General features: G+C 39.6%; 1 protein-coding gene and 1 long non-coding RNA gene across 10 annotated transcripts in view; one reads left to right on the top strand and one right to left on the bottom strand.

The window, feature by feature from the left end:
* The window catches only part of LOC139138360 (uncharacterized), a 54,997-nt gene extending 49,108 nt beyond the window's left edge, over positions 1-5,889 (top strand). For 7 of the 9 annotated variants that reach the window (XM_070706752.1, XM_070706717.1, XM_070706759.1 and 4 more), the window contains 2 exons: positions 2,020-2,159; positions 5,456-5,889. In XM_070706752.1, coding sequence (XP_070562853.1) covers positions 2,020-2,152 — 133 coding nt within the window. In that variant the 3' untranslated portion in view covers positions 2,153-2,159; positions 5,456-5,889. The remainder of the gene's footprint in view (positions 1-2,019; positions 2,160-5,455) is intronic. The other 2 variants (XM_070706767.1, XM_070706737.1) reach the window with 2 other exon arrangements.
* Positions 5,890-8,902: 3,013 nt separating this feature from the next.
* LOC139138352 (uncharacterized) lies at positions 8,903-15,933 on the bottom strand. Its single transcript, XR_011553590.1, has 2 exons — positions 15,234-15,933; positions 8,903-10,925 (listed from the first exon to the last, which is right to left on the bottom strand). It is a non-coding gene; the product is annotated as an uncharacterized lncRNA (long non-coding RNA).
* Positions 15,934-22,180: the final 6,247 nt, after the last annotated feature.

Genomic DNA, 22,180 nt, shown 5'->3' with positions numbered 1-22,180 from the left:
CCCCTCCTCTCACAAGAGGTGAGCGTAGAGAGCGCCCTCGAGCGACGGATCTTTCAGTCTACAGTGATTGTAACTTTTGGCAATCTTTTATCAGTGTTTATTCCGTGCAGTAACCACGGTTTCTTAGTCTACACCCATTACAACATTTTCAAATACATAGTCGGCTCGTCAATAATGCGTGCATGTGTAAGGCGTGTAGTGTTATTGTTGACGATTGACTGAATTCGGGTCCGGACTTGATTTAAGTTCTAAACAAATATAAATATGTCATTACCAACATCATATACAGTGTACCCGTTTATGATCCAAACACTCGGTATTTAGACATGCTTTGGGGAGTAGATCAAAATAATTGAGATAAAATACGACATATTTTGTCAAAAGTAACAGTAACTCGGCCTTCCATGAGAAATTTATCACTCTCGACGTTCATAAAAGCGTATCGACGTCAACAAATGTGACAATTCATCACTTCCTTAGATAACGTGTAAACGGTTTTCTTATAAATATTAATATGCCTGTTAGCATCGATTTTATCCTCTTTTTACCAATCCACCAAAGAATGTCTCCATGGTTCTATTTGTGATTTCTTCTGTTTTAATTTACGCCAAAAAGAAGATCTGTTTCTGGTCCTTGCCATTCTGCAAAAGTGATGCGATGGCGCGACATTCTTTTCTTCCCCCCCCCCCCTTTTTAATTCGCAACAATGCTGGTTTGGCACCAGTGACGCAACAGTTATTGTCTTTTATAACTGGCTTCAAAATACTTCCGGTTTTTTTCCAGCATTTTAGGACATGCATCATAAAAACTTTGAATTTAGGCCAGCCACCATACGAAAGTCTGACTCACCCAGATTTTTTTACGAGAAAAAAGACATGATGCGCAGCTCTTGAAATGACGCGTGCGCTGACCAGAACAAATCTATTTTTTGGCCTTATATAGTGTGCAACTGTTTCCAATGAGTCTTGTTGTTATATTGGATAACTTGGTGTTCACAGTAAATTAAACTGAGTTCAGGCCAAATATAGAAAACCGTTTGTTTCCGGTAACATTCCTCCGAAAATTGTGGTTGGTAGGTCGGGGAAAATTGTATTATTTTATTTTTGTTGGCTGCGACACATGAAATACGGTAAAATATAGAGAATTTACTCAATATTGTTCAGAAATTGCAAAAAAATGTGTGAAAGGGTTGGCGGGTTTTTCTAGGGTAAACCAGGTTTTACCGGAAACTCACGTATTTCATGTGGCCTTATCTGAAGGTAAAATGAACCTTAGGTTCTTGGAGTTTTACAATTCTTTACCTATCCAGTGTTTTTGTAAACACATGTGCACCTTGTGGAGTAAATAATGTTTCCACCGTCTTGTTTTTGTAAAACCCGATAGCGTTATTTCACCCATAGAGATTTCACGGGGTAAAGACGCCATTTTGAATTTCAAATATCTGTAAATTTAAGGTATATTGTTTCTCCATTCCAAATTTTGTCACCCATGATTTTTCTTCTTGACTTTGAACGAGAATATTCTAAATTTTTCCCGTTTTTAAATTTTACAAGAAGAAGGTTTCAATAAATTCGAAAAAACTCGGTCTCGAGAGGCACAATTTCGTCGTTTGTTGTCCTCGGCCTCCGATTTCTCTTCCGGCAAGACACGTGAACAAGTTTTGACATGAGCGGGAAACAAACAACAAAAAATCCCTGCAGATTCAGGCATAGATCGTGGTGCTGTCGTGTAGCGGTAGGCGAACAAAATACAACCCAAGGGAAAAATAGAAAAAATTGCTAATAAATAATGGGGAAAAGCTTCAGTTATAAAGTTCTCTGAGTTTACCGCTGTTTTTTAAATTGCCGCCATTTTCATTTGCAGAAATCAGAAAATTGAAAAGTGATACTGCTCTGTAGACTTTTGTTGCAGTCACGCTTGTGTATCTCATTGACACATTTTCCCGCGAAACGAGGAACAGCCAATGATAATTTATCGTTTCTGCCATTGCTCATAAATTTATGCATATTTCATACGTAGTGAGAAGAGGAACACAAGCGACGCTTTACTATCAACCTTGCTGAGTGAGTCGGTCAGATCAAAATTCAGAGACGCCGCTAGACAAGCTATCCTCTCCAGATCAGTGTCGTTGAGGGCGGGTAGACCCTCGTAGAAGAAAGGTATGCTTTCTGGAGCAAAACAACATTTTTGAAAAAAATGGCATTTTATATCGGCTCAACAGTCATAACGCGACTGTGGGCGTTATCTGAAAACAACAACAACACAAACACGAAATCAAGCAAGTAGCTTTATTTGACCTTTTCTGGCAAGTCGTATGCAAAGATCAGGTCTCGTGCTCAAATATTTCGTGCATTTTGGTAATCATTTGCTTATTTACATAAAATTACAGACCCCATACATAGGCGGGGCCCATACATATTGATAAGCTTATTATTGAGTTTTCCTCAGTTTTCTGTGTCACAGTCAGCCCCTCTCCTTTTCTTCATGCTCTGACTGATCGTAGTAAATAAAATAAATGACTATATAGCCTAACCTACTGACTCTTTATTCATTTTACACTCCATTACAAGGACGTATATCTCTCATACACACATGCTGTAATTGATTAGTCAACACAACTAATTATGCTAATCCGTGGACTTATCAGAGGTTGGTCAACATCGGAAAGATAGTGATGTTAATGAAAGAGGGGAAGGTATGAAGATCTTGGGAAACGTGTCCCGAGGACGTCCGTAAACCTAGTGGACGCTTATATATTCATGATATGCGCAAACAAACACTGCTCATTATTCAAAAATAAACGGGAAGTTAGATCGAAAGGAACACTGGAAACGCGCATGCTTTTCGTTGCCAAGCGCCAAATTCTAACATAACTAAGCAGACATGGTCCTGCTCCATGTAACAAATGCCACCCAGAAAGTATCGACCGACCAAGCAGAAAAAGATCGCCGGAGTTGCCGTTTCATGAGTTTTTCAACAAAATTATATAGATGTATGTTTCACGTCGTCGTTTTCTGGGAGTGTATATACCATAGACTCTCGAGAATAGAGAGTCTATGATATACCAAGTATAATTTACAAATCGCGTCGTGATTCAAGGCACAATGGTGACACATTAGCAGGAGCACACACTGGAGAATTTTGGCCAGCACTGTGAATTTTTTAAACCAGTCACCTTCATTTCTCTGCACTCGCTATTAACTCCATGTCTACCGGTAACATATCGTTATTTTCTGTCTCAAAGTACGTACCAGCAACAGGCCTTTGACGTCAAAGTCGGTTATTTTCTGGTGTACGGTAGCAACCAAGCTCATGACTAGAATGACTGTACGGCGTCAAAGAGTTAATGTCGCCGGTTACTTTTTTCGCATAGTAAAAGAGAGTTTGTCGCTACATAGAGCTAGTTTCTAGCTCCATGGTCGCTACTAGTCTAAGGAATTCATCGATTTTCAATCGTGCCTTATGCAGTGTTAGTGCACAAAATTCCCGAAAGAAGCGGCGCACGGGCTATAAAACTTCGTTTATACTGTTAGGCTAGCTTTGGGTCCATATTTTCCACCCGAATTGCCAACACTCATCGACAACATGGTTATTAGGAGCCTACCACTACCAGAAATCCGCTCGAAAATCACCAAGCTATCGCCGTTTTTCCAGCTTTTTTCCGTCATGGCTACTCGCAGACCGTTCTTTTTCTGGCGTACAAGCGATTGACGAGGCTCAGTGTAGCCCGTCTCTAAAGTCACCTGAGCGGTGACCTCGCAACATCGAAACACAAACTGACATCACCGATGATGTCGGCCACTACGTTAAGAAGCCTGTGAGAATTTTTACCAGCACTGTGAATTTTTTAAACCAGTCACCGTCATTTCTATTCACTCGCTATTATCTCCATGTCTGCCGGTAACATATCGTTATGGAGAAGTTTAGTTACACGTAATTACGTTCCATCGTCAGCTGATCAGTGATAACCATACGTCGCGTACGTGTAGAACATACGTTCGGAACGGCAAACAACACCTCTACACATACAAAATGTAGTCATAATTACGTGTAGTATTTTTTAGATATTCTTGATGATTTCCGCGAATTTAGACAAGAAACCTTGTAAACTATCATGGAAAACATCGTTGATATCATAATATTTCGTAGAGTTTGCACCAGCGCAAGAAGTACTTGCTATATGATTTCCTTACATGAACGAAATGTTTCTTAAAACTTAAACGAATTTCCAATGTTTGTGAGAAAAAATACAGCAAAATTATCGAGAACGCACAGCAGACATTAGGCAGACCACCGTCCCTCCACTCCACGGACGGTGGGCAGACAAAACCTTAGCAACACCACCCGATTGAGAGAACCACGCTTAACACACACGAACTTTGACCCTAGTCAAAATCAGGCTTGTCCCTGGGAAATATGTTTACAAGTTTGCCCACATATAAACAACGTAAAGGTCAAAGGTTTCAACTTCCGACTTCCTGCTTTACGGACGTCCTCATGCCATGAACTGCAGGCAAGGCACTGGCAGGGTTTGCACTGTTCGCGACCATTTAAACGTTTGAAATAAGAGTAGCTGGCTCCCCTCGGCCATCGAAATACATTGGCTGCAGTAGATTTTGGATAAATGGTCATGACTGGCCGCAATTTGGTAATTTCTGGACACATTTCAGGAGAGCTTCTTACCTTCCCGTTTTAGTAACCATTCCTATCTTTCGCGATGTTGACCAACCCGTAAAATCCCTGATAAGTCAACGGATTAGCATAATTAGTTGTGTTGACTAATTAATTACAGCATGTGTGTATGAGAGATATACGTCCTTGTAATGGAGTGTAAAATAAATAAAGAGTCACAGAGGCTAGGTTATGTTATATAAACCATTTATTGTATTTATTCCGATTATTCAGAGCATGAAGAAAGAAGAGAAAATGATAGAGAAAACACTGAAAAACTCAGTAGTACTTATTGGGTCGCCTGTGCCCCATATATTAGTGTATATGTTTCTGTCTTATTGTAATGCTAAAGTTGTCATGCGTCCCGGCACTGGTGTTCTTGTACGTCAAAGACACAATCCTCCCAATTACCGTTCTGTGTCATAAACTCATTGGTATTATCTCATTTACATTACGTATGTATCATTTGATATTTTTCGTGTTAAATAATACACGCATGAATGCTCGCACAATGTATACTTATATATCCGTATATACATACCAATTCATGCAACCTACCTATCAACCTCCCTCCCTCCCTCCCTCCCTCCCTCCCCCTCCCTCCCTCCCTCCCTCCCTCCCTACCTCCCTACCTACCTACCTACCTGCCTACCTACTACCTACCTACCTACCTACCTACCTACCTACCTACCTACCTACCTACCTACCTACCTACCTACCTACCTACCTACCTAAACTAACAGCTCATTAATTATTCTCCTTTATCCTTTTGTTTCTTATGCAGGATCTAAAATGCCATTTCCAGTATTCTTTTGGTCTCGTTATGAAATAGAAAGATCGTTGAACGATGAGCAGAATTATATTTTTGATGTACAATCGTGAGAACATTATTGTTTCTTCGGAATGTCAGCTTTCTCGGCTCTTAAAACAGTAATGTTGTCAGGAAAATAGAGGGCGCTCATTTGGTCAACCCACAAACTAAGAAACCTGCTGATTTAGAAGATTATCCATGAAATCCATAAAGTCACATGAATATTACACCAACGAAAGATGACTCGGAGATGACGTGTAATTACTTCTTCGGCAGGGATTATCTATTGAAAAAAAATGTTGAGCGACCTCTGTGGGGGAAAATAACAATTTTCTTTTTTTTTAAATACAAGACGTGGATTTTGGATAACTTTAGCAAGATATATTAGAATAAAATCAATTACTGCACATACTAATTTCAGTGATATGTAGCGCCTAGGCCCTTTAGAGGCGCAGCGTTTATGTTCTTAGATATTATGATTTGCGTTTTGAGCGTTTTGAGAGTATTTCTATAGTATACGCAACAATTACACGTTGTTGAGTGGTCTAGATACACGTATTTAGTTGAACAACACACACATAGTAGTGATATATACACACTCACCACCAGCCATTTACAACAAACCGTGTACAGACGCTAGACACTTTGTCCCGATAAAAAGGTCAACACCGCAGACGGTGTTGGTCTGGTCATCCCGCCGATAGCAATGTCGCTCAAAATTTGTGTGGAACAAGAGATTTACACACCATGTAAAGTTTTTTCCCTCGTGACACCTATTGCTTTTTAGTTGTTTCCGAATATTTTTATTGAGTATTTGGAAACTATCGGCATATATAACACAGAGGGCGCTGTGTCAGTATCGCGATAAGTGTAATTCCTGTACGCTTTTGAGCTTATTCCTAAGTGTACGCTTCCAATAGTGTTACCAGCATCTTTACCTCGGATACTAAGTGTAGTTAAAGTGTAATCGATGATTTCTTTAGTGGCCAATTTTACTAAAATATTGGAACTCAAACGACCGATGTCTTTCATGGTCAAAAATGTAATTTTGCACAATTAGGCTAGAAGAAACACGTCACTCCACTAACGAAAAAAGTGGCGCGAAAGTGCACGTTAAAAGTTTAGTAATCTGACACACATAGGCAACACTGTAAAATGTTGTATGATAAGCCCGTCTTAAAAGCTGGAGTAATTTATTAAAAGACTTGTATTTCAGTATTCTCTCAACGTTCAGGAACATTTTGACATGGGTTTTAACACTTCATACATATCACTCACTGTTCGTCGAATGTATTTTGTGCAATAAAAATATTTTAAGCTGACCAGTTGCACACATGTTATCTCTGCGTCTGTTTTGTGTCAGTTTGAAACCGTGGTCGTTCGACTTCAGCCGACATTGGTGGAATCTAACAGGCTTTCTTTGATGTTTTAGCTGGGACCAAAGACTAGTTGTCCATGTTTCCTCCGGAACTACTTATGTTACATGAGACGTTGTTTAAAGCCCCACTAGCTGTATCTTGTAGCATTATTTTTATGATTTTACTTTTAAGCTAAAATAAGTTTGTGAGAATGTACTAATTTAGGTGTACGTATACATTTACTGGGAATGGTTTCCCAATGCAGTAAAAGCCCATATCCCTTCAAAGGGTGGAATTCAGAGAAAACCAGGAGAGAATAGGAAGATATTTTGAGGTCGACAAACTTCAAGAGTTACAGCTGGTGAGGCTTTAAGATAATTCGCGCCTCAAAATTATAAGACTTAAACTTTTGCTCAAATATTCCTCAAGGAAACATTAAACCATTCTCTTTCGAAATCAAGAATAAAAATAATGGGTCACCGAGCAAATGTAGTACAAGACAAACAAAATACCCGACATTAATTTCAAAATGGCCGCCTTCCCTGTGTTAGTTCTATCGGGGAAAAAATCGATTTCACTATGAGCCCCCACAAGTGGTAGAAAAAAAGTATTGTAAAAGTTTGGCAGTCCGAAGATCTGTCTCCGAGGCGCATTTTACCTTTAATATGTATTTTCTGAGAGAGAAGCGAAAAAAAAAATTCTTCTTCATCATCATCTTAGGATATACATTCATACATTGAGGGACACAGACACAGACGCAGACACACAAACGCATACATACATACATAAATACATACATACATACATACATACATACATACATACATACATACATACATACATACATACATACATACATACATACATACATACATACATACAGAATAAACAGAAAATATGCAACCAGATCAGTAGACGTGCAAATTTATTCATCCGATATTACCAAACCACGCTACAAACAACACTGGGAGCTATAAGTGGCAATAATAAAAATAACATTGGATACAGATATACATAAACGGGGTGTGTTGGAAAAATATTGCCACATATTTTTGGGATTAACAAATAAACAGGATGAAAGTGGTGGAAACACATCAAGACTAACAAATGACAAAATATAGTCACGGTGTAGAGTGCAACTCAGTGGCGGCAGTAAAGGTTTTCGAAATATCTGTATGATTGTCGTTGAGGGCGTCTTCCTTGGAGAAAATCATCCCCCGGATACCTATTGTTCTTGATCTCCATTTACTAAGCTGATTTTCACCACTGGAGTTTAATTGATTTGACGCGAGAGGATTTCCTTCACATGCGACAACTGTCTCGTCGACTGTAGGTCATGAACCCTCTTACCCTCATTGCTTGTTGTTTAACTAGTCAAACCTTACCTTTGCAAACCGCGAAATATTACAAAGAAGGAAAGAGTTGAACTTAATATTGACAAGCTGAAGGTAATATTATTTTTGCGTGATACAAAATAGAGCTATTCTAAATTTCTTCTCGGTTAACGGGAATGAGGTAGGTCTTTACCTCGTGATCGCTCACATCATCGATTCATTAAGATGACTGTGATCTCTCCGACATTTCGGTAGGGGCAATGAAACATCCGTGAGCCCATACCTGTGGTTGAATTTTTCATTTGTGGTCTATGATAGATTGGATATTTTGTTCAATTATTTTATACACATTCGTGTTTAATTTTAGTAAGCCGGGCAGCCCCTATTGCTTGCCCCTTTTCAATGCTTTAAATTTGCTATACTTGATGTATAGACTGAAAGATCCGTCGCTCGAGGGCGCTTAAGAGAAGGGAGCCTAAAGAGCGCCCTCGAACGACGGATCTTTGAGTCTACCTGGTGTATAGCTAACAACAAGTAACCTTGGTTTACTAAAGCACACACATACAGATCACATGCATTACCACCTCATTGACATTTTGGCGAGCACTAGGCTATGTGAATGGAGTGTCTTCAAACAATCGACACCGAGGACTTGCCAGATGAGACAATACTAGCGAAGAGCTTAAACACTCACAAGATAATTAATCACAACGTCAAAACACTAGAAATTCAAAATAAATAATGGATTTTAATAATCAATCTTTTGATTTGAAATACTCTAGAATCCAAGCACAAATCTGACACTCTCTGGTGAAATAACTGTTAGAAAGGATGGACATTATAGATTATTGCTCCAGCGTAAGCTGACTGAAATATGCACCATCTTGTGAATGAAGTGTAAAAAAGATGTTAGCATCAGGTTCAGAGTGTGGGGCCTCATGGAATACTATGTATTCGTCGTTTGAGCCGTCTGCCTTTCAAAATTTGGCATACTGATCCGTCATTACAACTTTTCTGGTGTCCATGAATTGCGAAGTTGTTTGAAGAAAAACTACTGTATGAAATGAGAGATGGTTCCTTTTTTTACATTAAAGGCAAGTTGCATAGCAATGGAATCTCATAAATTGACAGTCATGGAAAAGGCAGCAAAATAAACTTCTCCCTTTCACATGCGAACAATTCTGTAAGCATTGGTCTCTAAATGAACTTTGCAAATGAACTTTGCAAGATCGTACAAAGCTGACTGACAGAAGAAGAAAATCTGGGAAGAGGTCATGTGAATGCTGCTGATGACAATATCTGCAAGTTCCGCAGGCCTACAACATAAAAACATATTAACATGACAGGAATTTCCTATATAACTGTTTACACTTTGCTGAATATGATTTTTCGACGGAAGATATATTTCGATAAAGACGGTTTGAACACTTTTGAGTTCCGTTGTAATTGAGGTATCGTTGATGGCTAGGCTAGATAGTGACAGAAGCCACCGTTGCGGGCGCTCTTGTCGTAACGCACAAAGTACGCTTCAAAATTCTAGAATAATCCGCCCCGACGAGAACTTGATTCGCATAAAATTTAAAACTATATGAAACGTTACTTCTTTATCCGAGAAACTGGAAACTATAATTTTCTCAAATGAACAATGATATATATATATAAAAATCAATCTTGCATGAGATTTTTGCAGATGAATACACCGTGACGTCAGAAAAGACAACTGGGCCAAAGTTCGGTCAACGACTAGCTACCTTTAGCCTACATGTCACTAAGCGAATAAGAATTTCGACAGAACAACAGAATGGCGTTTAGCATTTTTCTAATAATAATATGTTGGCGGAATTTACGAGGTTTAAACATTAAAACATTCGTATCAGCTATAGCAACATAATTGTAATTTCGCGTTGCCATGTTTTCTTAAAGAAAATGAGAAGTGCCACTATGGTAACAGTAGTGCAGTCATACACAGATTTTGCAGAATGATAAAAACAATTTATATCAATAACCTGTGTATACACCTTTCGTACACTGGTGAATGGAAAGCAAAAAAAAATACATAAAAAGTTCTGCTTTTGTTGAACTTCTTTATAAAAGTTATGAAGGGCAGAGTACGATACCAAATGCGTGTAATAATGACTCGGGCAAACTTATAGGCAATTTTTAGAGAGAAAAGTCTGTCAATGAAAATTATAAACTAAGTCAAAAAATCAACAATAACACTTTCAAAACAATATGATGTCATATATTAAAGATATTCTTCCCATATTTCAAATCAATTTAAATTATGCGTAGGTAAGGACAATTCTTATTTAGATTGCACGTTGTGATTTCTAAAATCGCTTATTGCATAAAAAAGATCTCGTTTACACATTAATTATCGGATATTCAAGATTTTTCCATATCGATTTAAAACAACCAGCAATAATTACTATATCGGCTTTTTGATCAGCAACTTCTCTTCAAGTCAATGACGTAGTTGTTCTGGAATCTATGATAATCTCTCAGGTGAGGCACATTGCCGTCTTCTCACATTGTGGCTAGTCACGTGTTCCAGTCATGACTCAATGGCGAAAAATCTTCAGGTACTAGGTATTAAAATGTGTATGTTTCCATAGTCACAACCTTGGTGTCCCGCACCGCAATCAGTCACGTGACGTTAATGGCCGGCGCTATGGACATGGTCTACGTCATGATGCATTCCCTGACTCCAATGGTCGGTGTGATTTTGGCTTGGATCAAATGGAGGTTGACCTGTAAGATAGCAGAGGTTAAATAAGGTCAAAGTTGAGCGGTTTTATCATATGCTTATGTTGCATGGTACATGACTCAGAGTGAGGTTTTCCAATTTGGGACACATAATTCTAAAATTCAAATATTTCTTTTATTTCTCTCTAATTGAATCCTATAAGATCCATATTTTGGCTAGTACGCATGCACACGGTTTAGGCTAGAATCTGGTTGGTTTGGCGGTCTGCAAACACAAGTAAACTGGCCAAATTGCATATACTGCACATGGCAAGAAAAGTATCTGTCGGCCATTTTGAATTGAATCGCCTTTGGTTTTGAGACAAGTTTCGTATGCCTATCAATATGAATGCGCGGGGCCTTCGCACCTTTCTGTATTCTCGCAAGGACGGCAGTGAAAAATGTATAAGATTATTATCAGTCTTTGCAGACCAATAGTGTGGATCATGATGAGTGCGGTTGGCATACGCAAAAAATACACAGAGATACGTTAATATTAAAACGTAAAATCATACCAACCGACTGATAACATGGCAACACATACACGACGGTTGAACCAATCTAGAATAAACAGATTGCTTGATATGATAGATAGACTGAAAAGATAGGTTGTTCGGACGAACACTGTTTAAACACTTACACACTGCTCATAGCAAACAAGGAGTCCTTAGTGATAAATTTTGGTGTCCATAATTTTATGGACATTAAATTATCTAATTGATTCGTATATCTGATAATTATTAATTGACAATCACTTGGGACCCAAGAAAATATTCGCCCAAAGCTGTATAGATTTTGCTGAAGTTTAATGAATACATGCCCTATTGATATATGCTGGCAACAAGTTGATATGATCGAGCACCCTTCCAACACAGTTTTTTCTTTACATTTAAATATTTGTACATCGCATAGACAGGCACTGTGACCTCTGACATGTCACATGGCCGATGACTCAGCGTAATTGATTGGAAGAGTAGGGGAAAAATACTGAAATAAAAAAGAATGTAAGAGGGCGACGGAACCCTATTAACGGAAAAGTAACTTTTGATCTTTTGTTCTGAAAATCGAAATGTTTTTATTCTTTTCTCTTTGGTGTGGTTAAGGTAGTATGCAAGACTTAAACTTTGGCTAGAGCTTTCCTCAATAAAACATTCAACCATCCTCTTACTAAATCATGAAATGAAAAATCAAGGGTCACCGTTTACCGATATTTGAAATTCAAGATGGCCGCCATCACTGTGTTATCTCCAATTGTGAAAATATTTTTTTCCGATTTTCGAAAACTAAGACGGTGAACATTACTCCAAGAGCTTTAAAATGAACCCCAAAAGTGGTATACCAGAAGAGTATTGTAAAAATCTGAGAGTCCGACTATCTGTTCCCGGGAGGCATTCTACCGTAAATGTATATACATATTGGTCTTAACATAATTCACATATTTCAAAGTATGCCGTAGCTTTTGAAACATGAATTCTGGTCCAGTCTAGCATTTCCAAAGACTACATCAGACAGTATACTTATACGGACTGTATGGACAATTTCAAAGGACGCATTTCGACATGATTACGGAGTGGAACAAGGAACTGTAGATCTATTTCACAAAATATATCAAAAATGAACGGAAATCGGGCCTCTCTCGCAGCTGGCTTACAAGCATAGAAAGGAAACATTGGGAGCTTACAACAATTTCCCTGCTTCAAGATATATTTCTATACGTTTGTTTAGTGTGACGATTGATGCAGTATCATGTATGAAATAAGCCTTTTGGTCTTCGAACATGAGGGCGTGAAAGTGGGGAGTTTATGCACAGTCTTATGACCTTCAGTAACGACCTTGTGAAGTAAGGTTCCAGATTTGCTCGCTCCTCTGGTGGAAGATACCTGAAAATATTTACATGTCGTACAAAGGCCATGCTGTCACTCTAACGAACGCAGAGGACAGAAGTATCTCTTCAGATAAAAATAGATCGGTTTTTGACGCAGTTGGATTGCTCAAACAACCGGTACAGCAGACCGACATTCCACGACAACAAACGTTCCTAATGCTATGGCAACCAATTCAACGTGTAATACTGCCTTCACAGATCTGTGCAGATGTATTTTACGTGTGACGTATCCGCCTGTTATCAACCATCTGTACCGGCCTTCTGATGAGTTTATTCTCGTTCCGAAAGCTGAGAGACACTGATAGACTCAATATATGTGGACTTCCGTACGCGGAAGCAAACACTCTGAAACCATTATCTGATAAAGCCCTAGTTTATAACAGACTGTCGTTTAATGCTCTTTTCAAAGCTGTGTGGACGTATAAAGTGTCAGCACGACATTCTATAATAGCGCACAGAGTTACTTTTGAACAAGTATTCGTGCAACCTTCATAAAATAGACCAAACCACTCTAAGTTTGCAGTTGTTAATCGAATCTTCACATTTTTTAAATGTTGGTGTCTTTGTAACAGCCACTGTTCTGCACAAAGATCGATAGCTCTATCTTAGCAACACTGAGAGGTCAAGCTGAGGTCAACCGGGGGACGAATTCAATGATCTCATCGTGACACGCCTATGTAAAGGGGAATTCATTGTTCGAGATGTCATGTCGAGTTGCACGTAGGCTGCGGACCACACTGCAGAACTATATTCATTATTGCAGATTCACACCATTCATTCATATCATCAAAATTCTAAATTTCACAGGCTTGACTAGTCTGGCATCGATATGGTTAAATTTATTGGGGGATTCTTTTAAAATCCTAAACATCGACTTTAGAGTTCTATATGTAACGTATAGTTTCTCTGCTTAACTTTCAAAAACACTGCATAAAATATTCCCATATTTATGTCTATAAGTCCCAACCGTTAGCAGAACCCTCGTGCTGTGTATGTGAACAGTACACTTAGGTGATGAAACTTTCTTCAATTAGTAAACGGTGCAAGGTTACAACAAGTTACACTTGCAGTAACGTCCTATGCTTAAACTGTTTAAATGGAATAACAACCAATTATGCCACTTGCTTCCGCTTAATGTTATTCTGCATCAACGACTTCATCTCATATTTGTGCTAAATTCACAGTCGTTCAATCCATAACCATATTTCATACATATTTATACTATTTTGAAGGTTCTGTTAGTAAGCTTAGTCAATTAGCTGATGTAAAATATTGTTGCATTTCGGCGCCAGTTTTAGATGCTGTCCCGTTTGAGGTGATGATGGGTTGAAAGAGGAGGGCGATGATGGAGATACTGCTGCTACGGCTAGTAGTAATATCATTACTGGACTAACAACAACAACAACAACAACAACAATAATAATAATAATGATAACAAAAACAACAAAAACAACAACAAAAACAATCACCATCATCATCATCCCATCATCATCATCATCATCATCATCGTCGTCATCATGTATTGTATGAATACTGTTTTCTATAGTACAAATATGTGGTACTCATCGCTTGAGCTTATTATTATATTTTACGAATATTTTGTCAACCTGTAGAAAAGCCATATCTTCAGCAATACATATTGTGTACTGTTGCAAGATCTTTGGACCGCGGCGCCATTTTCACCATAACGACTGCATCTGGTTATAAAGTGTTAGAAAATGTTGTGCCCGTTATCCCCACCAAGTTTATACAATTCGAATACATTTTACAAAATGGGTAAGACTGTGAAAAGGTATTTTTAAAACGGCAAATTTAAAAATCTTTCCTGTTGTGCTTATCTGGTGTTAGACATATCACGGTTACTCTACCAAAAACGGTGGACGTATTTGATTTTGAAACCTCGTCAAGTATACCCGGGTGCAAAGGTTATTTTGGTGCCAGCCACAAAACTGTCCTAAACGATAGGACGACTGTGCGGTTGGACGATGGAACACTGATTTCTCACAGCGGTCACCTCATAACAGATAATAAACTGTAAAACACTCAACTCCGTACCGTAATAATGGTGGTGTGCTTGAGAACCAAGAGTTGCCACTCGGCCATTTTCGGATATTGTCGGCATTCGTTGCGTTAATATTTATCCTACCCGAATCCTGCGATGAACATACTCGCAGTACAATATTGCCATGTACTAGAAGTGTTCATAGTAATGGACGCTCTATTTTCGTAGACCTGACCTGATATTGCCATTTGTATACCCAGAAACACATACAAGTCATGACCATGACGGTGTATCGTCAAAATAAACTTGCCGTGCCGCGCCGTCCGCGTCCTCGCAGCACCAGCGTTCTCCCTCGGGGACAATGCTACAACTCACCGACAGAGAAGAGATACAGGCGTTATAGAGAAACGAGATCATCTGTACCTACCTGAATGCGCGAACATGAGACCTAGTACGATGGAAAATCCAAGCAAGATTGATAAAATGGAGCTGATGAGCTGACAGAGCGCATTAACTCGAGCCATTTCGTGTCTCCGCGTATGCCACCTCACACGTCAGCAATCCCCGGTCGGGTCGGGCGAAGGAAGATGAATTCTTCCAAACACGAAGCCTACGTGTGCTTTCTAGTCACGGCGGGAGTATACGTGCGCCGAATTCTCAATGGCCGTATCAAGTGCCTTCTAACTTTGAGACTAAATTTATCGCTCGATGTATAAAAAGCGCGGTCTGCGCCCGTCTTTCACAAATCAAACGCAGAGCTGCGGTAGACAGGCACGCAACTTTTTGTCCAATGCCCTCGTATATGGTTGAACGTTAACGGTTAACACTGCACCGCAGCCCGATGGCACCAGAGTTGAACTTTAATCTACTGTGGATGAGTAAGAACTAAACACAGGTAATTCCGTGTCAATCATTTACCTGTCGGTATAAATGATTTGCATGTATGCGTTTTATGGGTGTTGAGATGACATTGATGATAACATGCGATGGGAGACTCCTTGTCAGGCAGTAATTGCACCGTACTGTGTTCCCAGAAAGAGGCTACCCTAACCGAGCGGTGGTCAATATTCATCAAATGCAGCCTGTGCGTGACTATTATATGGTTCAGTGCGTGAGATCCTGCGTTTCTGCACGTACACGGTGTGCCAGCGAATGTGTTTTAAAAGGAATGCCATCACCTATGGAGAAAAAAAAAACAATACTGACATACGTACAGGAGGAGCGGCGCTGTTTTGTAGATATGTTGCGTCCGTGTGGAGGATCTGTATACAGTAAAAGAAATTGAAAAATAAATGCGGTTTTCCAACTAGGTCTCCGAAAAGATAGATCGTGTTGGCCAAAATAAAAACCGTCATGTATGACGAGAAAGCTAGATCTTTATGTCTTGCTGACTTCGAGAAATTAGAATTATCGCATATGAGTCACATGTTATCGGACAGTTGAGAAAAAAACTTAACGTCTACGGGTTTGAAAACGAAAATCGGGTGGCCGGAAACTTTGAACGCAAATATTATTCTTAGTAACCTGAGCTTAGCTCTGAATAAAGAAAGACTTCATTTTTTAACCCAATTTAAATATTCCGAAACGTAACAGGGGACATTAAAAGTTCAAAATACTTATCTCCTTACTTTACCACACTCATAGACACTCGGACTGGCTTATTTTGAAACTGAACAGCACACAGCGTTGCTTTGTCAAAATGATTACACGCATGTTCATGAACCCGTTCCCCTTCCGTTCGTCAGATTGCATTACAATATCAACAAAGATATGAGAAATATATCAATAATGAAATTAAATGCCGAAGTGAATCTCTTTTTTTTTGCGTCCAAGCGCTCCACTTTTTTGAGATTTCCGAGTGAAAGACAGCGCAATTTTTATTTGGGAAAACTTTGCCAATCGGCGATGCTCTGTCGCACATCAGGCCATGATTGTAAGGTAGGGGACACCCAACTTTAACTTTGTGTAAGTCTATAAGATAGAAATCTTTATAACACGCCACCTGCTCATTCCGTGTCGCAATTCGCCAGAACACGCCACGTGACGAGAGAATAAATACTAGTACGACTAGTTCCTAATGGTTCGAAAAAAGTGACGTCAGAGGGCTCCCCGGAAATAGTTGTTGAAAAAGTGCCCGGTCACGTGACTATATGCTGGGTGTCGTCTGCAGCTTTGAAACAATGGCGGGTGATTAGAGCATGATGGGCGCCCGGGATTGAGCAACGAATCTCTGACTAAAACAGAAAGCTTTTCGATATCAGCAGCGTAGGAACTTGAAAAGCTCATTGACAACTAGGATTCAAGTGGAACCAAGGACGTTTTATGGTATGCTAAGGACATTTTTTTCTTCTTTTTGTGAAGAATTGGCACTACTGTAGCCGCTGTGGACGATTGCCCAGTAAACTTCTGTTAATGTATCGTTTCAGTGCCCGTGCATCAAAGCAATAACATAGAAGAGCATGGGCATGTAATGAGTTATAAAACACCTATAACGTGGTCTTTATTCGGGCTACAACACCCGTTTATTATCCCTCGTGGCCGTACCGTGTGTTACGAGAAACACATCGCTATACTGCCTTCTACCTCTAGAAATAGCGATATTTTTCTGGTATAACGCAAGGCCCCTGGGGTAAGGCCAAAGAAAAAAATTGTGCTGTTCCGATAACCCGACCTACCCTATTTTTTGCCTGCCGACCCTGAACTTTTTAGAGCTACATAAACACGGTAGTAAAAAAAAAGAACGAAAAAAACCGTAAAATCACGTGTTCGTTACCTGGCATTTGATTTTTGCTTGAACGAGGACGTCTTTTATGTTTTTATTCCTTTATATGTATGATACGTTTTTCTGGAACCAGTGTTTGATCGCACTGAACCCTTGAAAAGTTCATATTTAAAAATAAAAATATTTTGGAAAAAAATCCCTGCCGACCTACCTACCCTATTTTCGGAACAGCACAGTTTATTTATTTATTTTTTTGCCTATAATCGAGCGCTATAGCCCTCATGACCAGGTCATAGGTGTTCACTAGAAACATTTTGTAAGTTGTCGATATACATGTCGCATCGTTTCCCCATTTTGAGTAACCGAATGAAGTATGTGTCATATTTTCCGTGCGTGACCTTCAAAAAGCGTATCTGCAATCAGATACTTCTTTCAGTGCCTTAGGCATATCTCGGATTCAACAATGGCAGAAGTCTGCATTTCCATACAAAGACTACGGGTAGGGGGTTGTTTCGCAAACGTACTTTTCAACAAAACTCATGGCGCACCTTCGCTGATTACAAGACCAAAATGAACGTTATGTTTCCGAATATCAATTCCTACACTAAAATCGATTTTGTCCTGCGAATTCTTTATTTTGTCAACCAATCCACTAAATTCTGATCTAAAATATCCTACAATGTAATTTTGTAGACGTCCTTGCTAACCGGGTCATAATTTAATTGCGATTTTCCTTCCTTGGAACTGAAATTATCGAAAAAAAATGTTATCAACTTCCTGAAGGTAGTATGCGCCTCGAAAGTGAAAGGGTTAAACTTTTGCTCAACTTTCCTTAGGCGAGAAAAAAAAATTATCTGTTCAACGGGCCCGACCGACCCATATTTGGACCACTCCACATTTTTCTTTTTTTTCCCGAAATCTTTACGAATCTGAAGAAACGCGGAGATGTTATTCAGTGAACATCTGTCTGTAAGATGAATGACCTTCACATTTTCGATAACATTGACTTGAGTGATACAGGCTATGATTTGAAGAGTAAAGGTGGAAGCGCATCACAAACATTTGGTCAAGGTGAAGGGCAGGGTTAATACGCCGTGGGAAATAAACTATTACGCCACGTGTTCCGTATAGCTTAGACACTCTGTACTGTATTGTTTCACCGGCGTTTATTTCACGTCCGAGTGGTTGTACAGTCTATATTTTCTAGTGTTCCTATTTTCAATGTTCCTTGAAAATTCTTTATTGTTCTTTGAGTCATCACTCGTTCCGATTTTCGTCATGGCTTTCTCCTATCGAATGTGTGATTGTAAGCAGCAGTTCTCACTGCAGGACGGACATGATTTGCATGTGTTTCCGTTGTCGAGAATGCACAACGAGTCAACCTTGTGATATTTGTTTGACTTCGACACAGGACGAATGGTCTAATTTCGCTCCCCTCGCTCGACGACGTCACCCCGGACATCCCCGGGGCTGACCCGTCAGTTTCTGAGTCGCGAGTTTTGGTTGGAATGCACCGTGCTCATACCGCTGGTTACACCAACACAGAAATTAACTCCATTAGATTCAGGTGCCGCCAACGAAGCTGTTCGTGCAAAAGGTGTTCGTGCGAAGTTTTTCAGCGGGAGAGCAGATTTCAAAACAAATCAGCGGGCGGGGAGAAAATATCGATATTTACTGTGGGCGGGGAAGAAATTTCATTACTTTCAGCGCGCGGGGAGTAAATTTTTGACAGTGGGCACCGGAAAATACGTAGAGGGAGGGGAAAGCGGCGTGCTCAATAGAACCTATAACTTAGAGGGGAGCAATGTTCCAGGTATACTGCTAACTGCTTGCATGGTTTTGTGTTGATCTGGGTTGCATAGTGGGCATCTAGTTGGCAATGGGGAATTTCAGTTGTAGGGAGAGGGCAGCAGGGAGCTTGAATTGTTGTGGGGAGTGGGAGCGGGCAGACTGTAGATACCGGAGGGCAGTGGGCATCAAAATTCAGTGGAAGGCACATTTTCAGTGTATACCAGTGGGAGGGCAGTTACGAACAGCTCTCACTTTCCCCTCCAAGTTTTAGGTCAGGGTCAAAAATAAGAAAAATCGGTATATCAGCCTTAAAAACAGGTTTTGTGATGATTTTGAGAAATTCATGAAATTTACCAGTTGGCGGCACCTGTAGATTGAACTGTAGAAGTGAAGGCAAAGAAGCTGTTCTGAGACAACCAACCCATGTCAACAAAAAATTGAAAAAATCATGAACGTACTAAACAACATATCCAGTATATGTTATGTGACTAAGAAAAAGCATGAAACACGCAAAAAGTGTTTATATTATATGTTCTGTTTGTTTAAGAAAAACCCAAAAAAAATCAAAACAAAATCCGACCTACCTACCCAACTTTGAAGTCATCCCGCCCGTTGAACAGCTTTTTTTTTTTTGGCCTTAAGGTATCTTTTAACCATTCTCTTCCAAAATCAAGAAAAAAATTGGGGGTAACCATGCAAATTTTAGTACTAGAGAAGGAAATTACTCAAGCTTTACCGATATTCAAAATTCAAAATGGTCGGTATTCCTGTGGTAACTCTATGGAAAAAAAATAAAATTTTCGAATTTCGAAAAAAACTAAGCCGATACAAAGTTTTCTTTCACCACTCTTGAAATGAACCCCCACAAGTGGTAAATCAGAAAAGAACTGTACAAGTTTGAGAGTCCGAATATCTGTCCCCGAGGCGGCGCGTTCTACCTTAAGTACATATTCGCCTGCAATCTTCATGTTTTGTTCTTTCGTTTGTTTGTTTATTTATTTGTTTTGCTTTTTGAAAAAAAACCACGATAGAAACGAACAAGTCATGACAGCGTACATTAAATTTCCATTTACAACTTTCTCCGGTTTGTCGTCGTTTTGTTCTGCCTGCTGGCACATTAACTTGAGAAAATTCGGCCAAAAAGACTGAAGTTAAAACCATTTCCTTCGCAATTTTCCCCGATTCGGAAGACGATTCTGTGTCGACAAAATATCATTGAGGGCGCACGCGCTTGTGAGTATTACTTTACCCTCGCTATCACTGCACAGTATTTCAAGAAAACGGTTTACAGCTCTTAATTACCCTCCCCAATCCCCTTCATTAATTTGTTCTGGCGATCGCCAGCGCAGGGGCTTATCGCCCTGACCGAATAACTCGTTAGCAGCTCATAAGGTGAAAGACGGACCTTATGAGCTGCTAACCAGTTATTCGGTCATGGTGGTAAGTCCCCCCCCCCACCCCCGCCAGCGTTGATCGGCAGAGCAAATTAATGAAGGGCATTAGGGAAGTTAATAAAGAAATATAAACTGTTTTCTTTGAAATACTTTTCAGAGATGACCAGTAATGGGCATACATGCGCCACAGGTAAGACTTGTATGATGACAAAAAGTTTAATACATGACATTTATTGATCACATTCATAACTTGTACGAATACTGCCTGCATACCCTGTGGTCGTGCATTGCTTCGTTCTATTTTCTTGAAGTTTACAATAGAGGGGAATAGAATAAAGCCATGATTATAAAACACATGCACACTCGGAGACACACAGCGGTTGAATGCCGTTTGCGAAAATAGTATTCGTAAGCGGTTTCTTTACGGGAGGGCGTACTTTTTGTCATCAGTGGCGGGCGCGGGGATTTTTCCCTTTTGCTGAGCGGGTAACTGGGAAGAAAGCTCAGATTGGGATTCGGCTTTCGAGGTGAGGAGCATAGGAGTCGATGAGGAGGGTAAGATCATGTGGCAATTAGTTCTTGTAATGTGAGAGGGGCAACGGGAATGTTTCCATGCAGGAAGTGGGGAGAGTGGAAAACCGGTGGGCGGGGGGGGGGGGCAGTTGTGAACAGCTGTCACGACTGTTCCCTGAGAATTATACACCTTTTAAATTACCTAGTATAGTGTGAGTAGAAATAACTCTGGTTTACTCAAAACCGGCCAGCTGGCTGCCTATGCACACATTATAACACGATTGGAAGTAATTTGGGATAATTGGATCTTTTTATTGTTCAAATTGATCAAAAGTGATACGTGATATATAGCTGAAAGTAGAGATATTAAAAATCACACATAACAAGTGAATTGCAAAAAGGAAAAGTAGATGCGTTTACATTTGCTGATTAACGATATCCAATTATCCCAAATTAGTTCCAATCGTGTTACATGCGCGCGACCATGTGAAACATTTAAAACAAACAAGTAAAAAAACCCAAAACAAACAAACAAATACGGTGAACATACCAACATACAAATCATGACTAAAACAATTCATTTTACTAGTTTAAAAAGACTAGATCTGCGGAAAATGTCAAGACTCGAACCTAATTTTGAAATGGCTGTGAGTGACACGAAATGCAGAAAAGCCAATACAGAAAAGTTGCCCGATCAATTTTAATAAGAAACGAACAACTCACGATGGCAAAATAATATCTTTTCCATCAACGACTTGATGTAAAATGACCATTTACAGAGAAATCTTGAACGAAAGTTATTCAGAATGCTTTCGTTTTTTGCATATTTCCTATGACGCCTACGCTTTGATGTGTGTATCAATGAGAAGAAACCAGTCAAAAATGTCCCCTGAACAGCAATAATATCAGCTCAAACATATCATAGATAACACAAAAACGTCCACACGGGCCAAG

The sequence above is a fragment of the Ptychodera flava genome, chromosome 1 (assembly GCF_041260155.1).
Source record: "Ptychodera flava strain L36383 chromosome 1, AS_Pfla_20210202, whole genome shotgun sequence".
In the NCBI taxonomy this organism is placed as follows: domain Eukaryota; kingdom Metazoa; phylum Hemichordata; class Enteropneusta; family Ptychoderidae; genus Ptychodera; species Ptychodera flava.
Note: the sequence above shows the minus strand (reverse complement) of the source record. Positions and strands in the feature narration are given on the sequence as shown.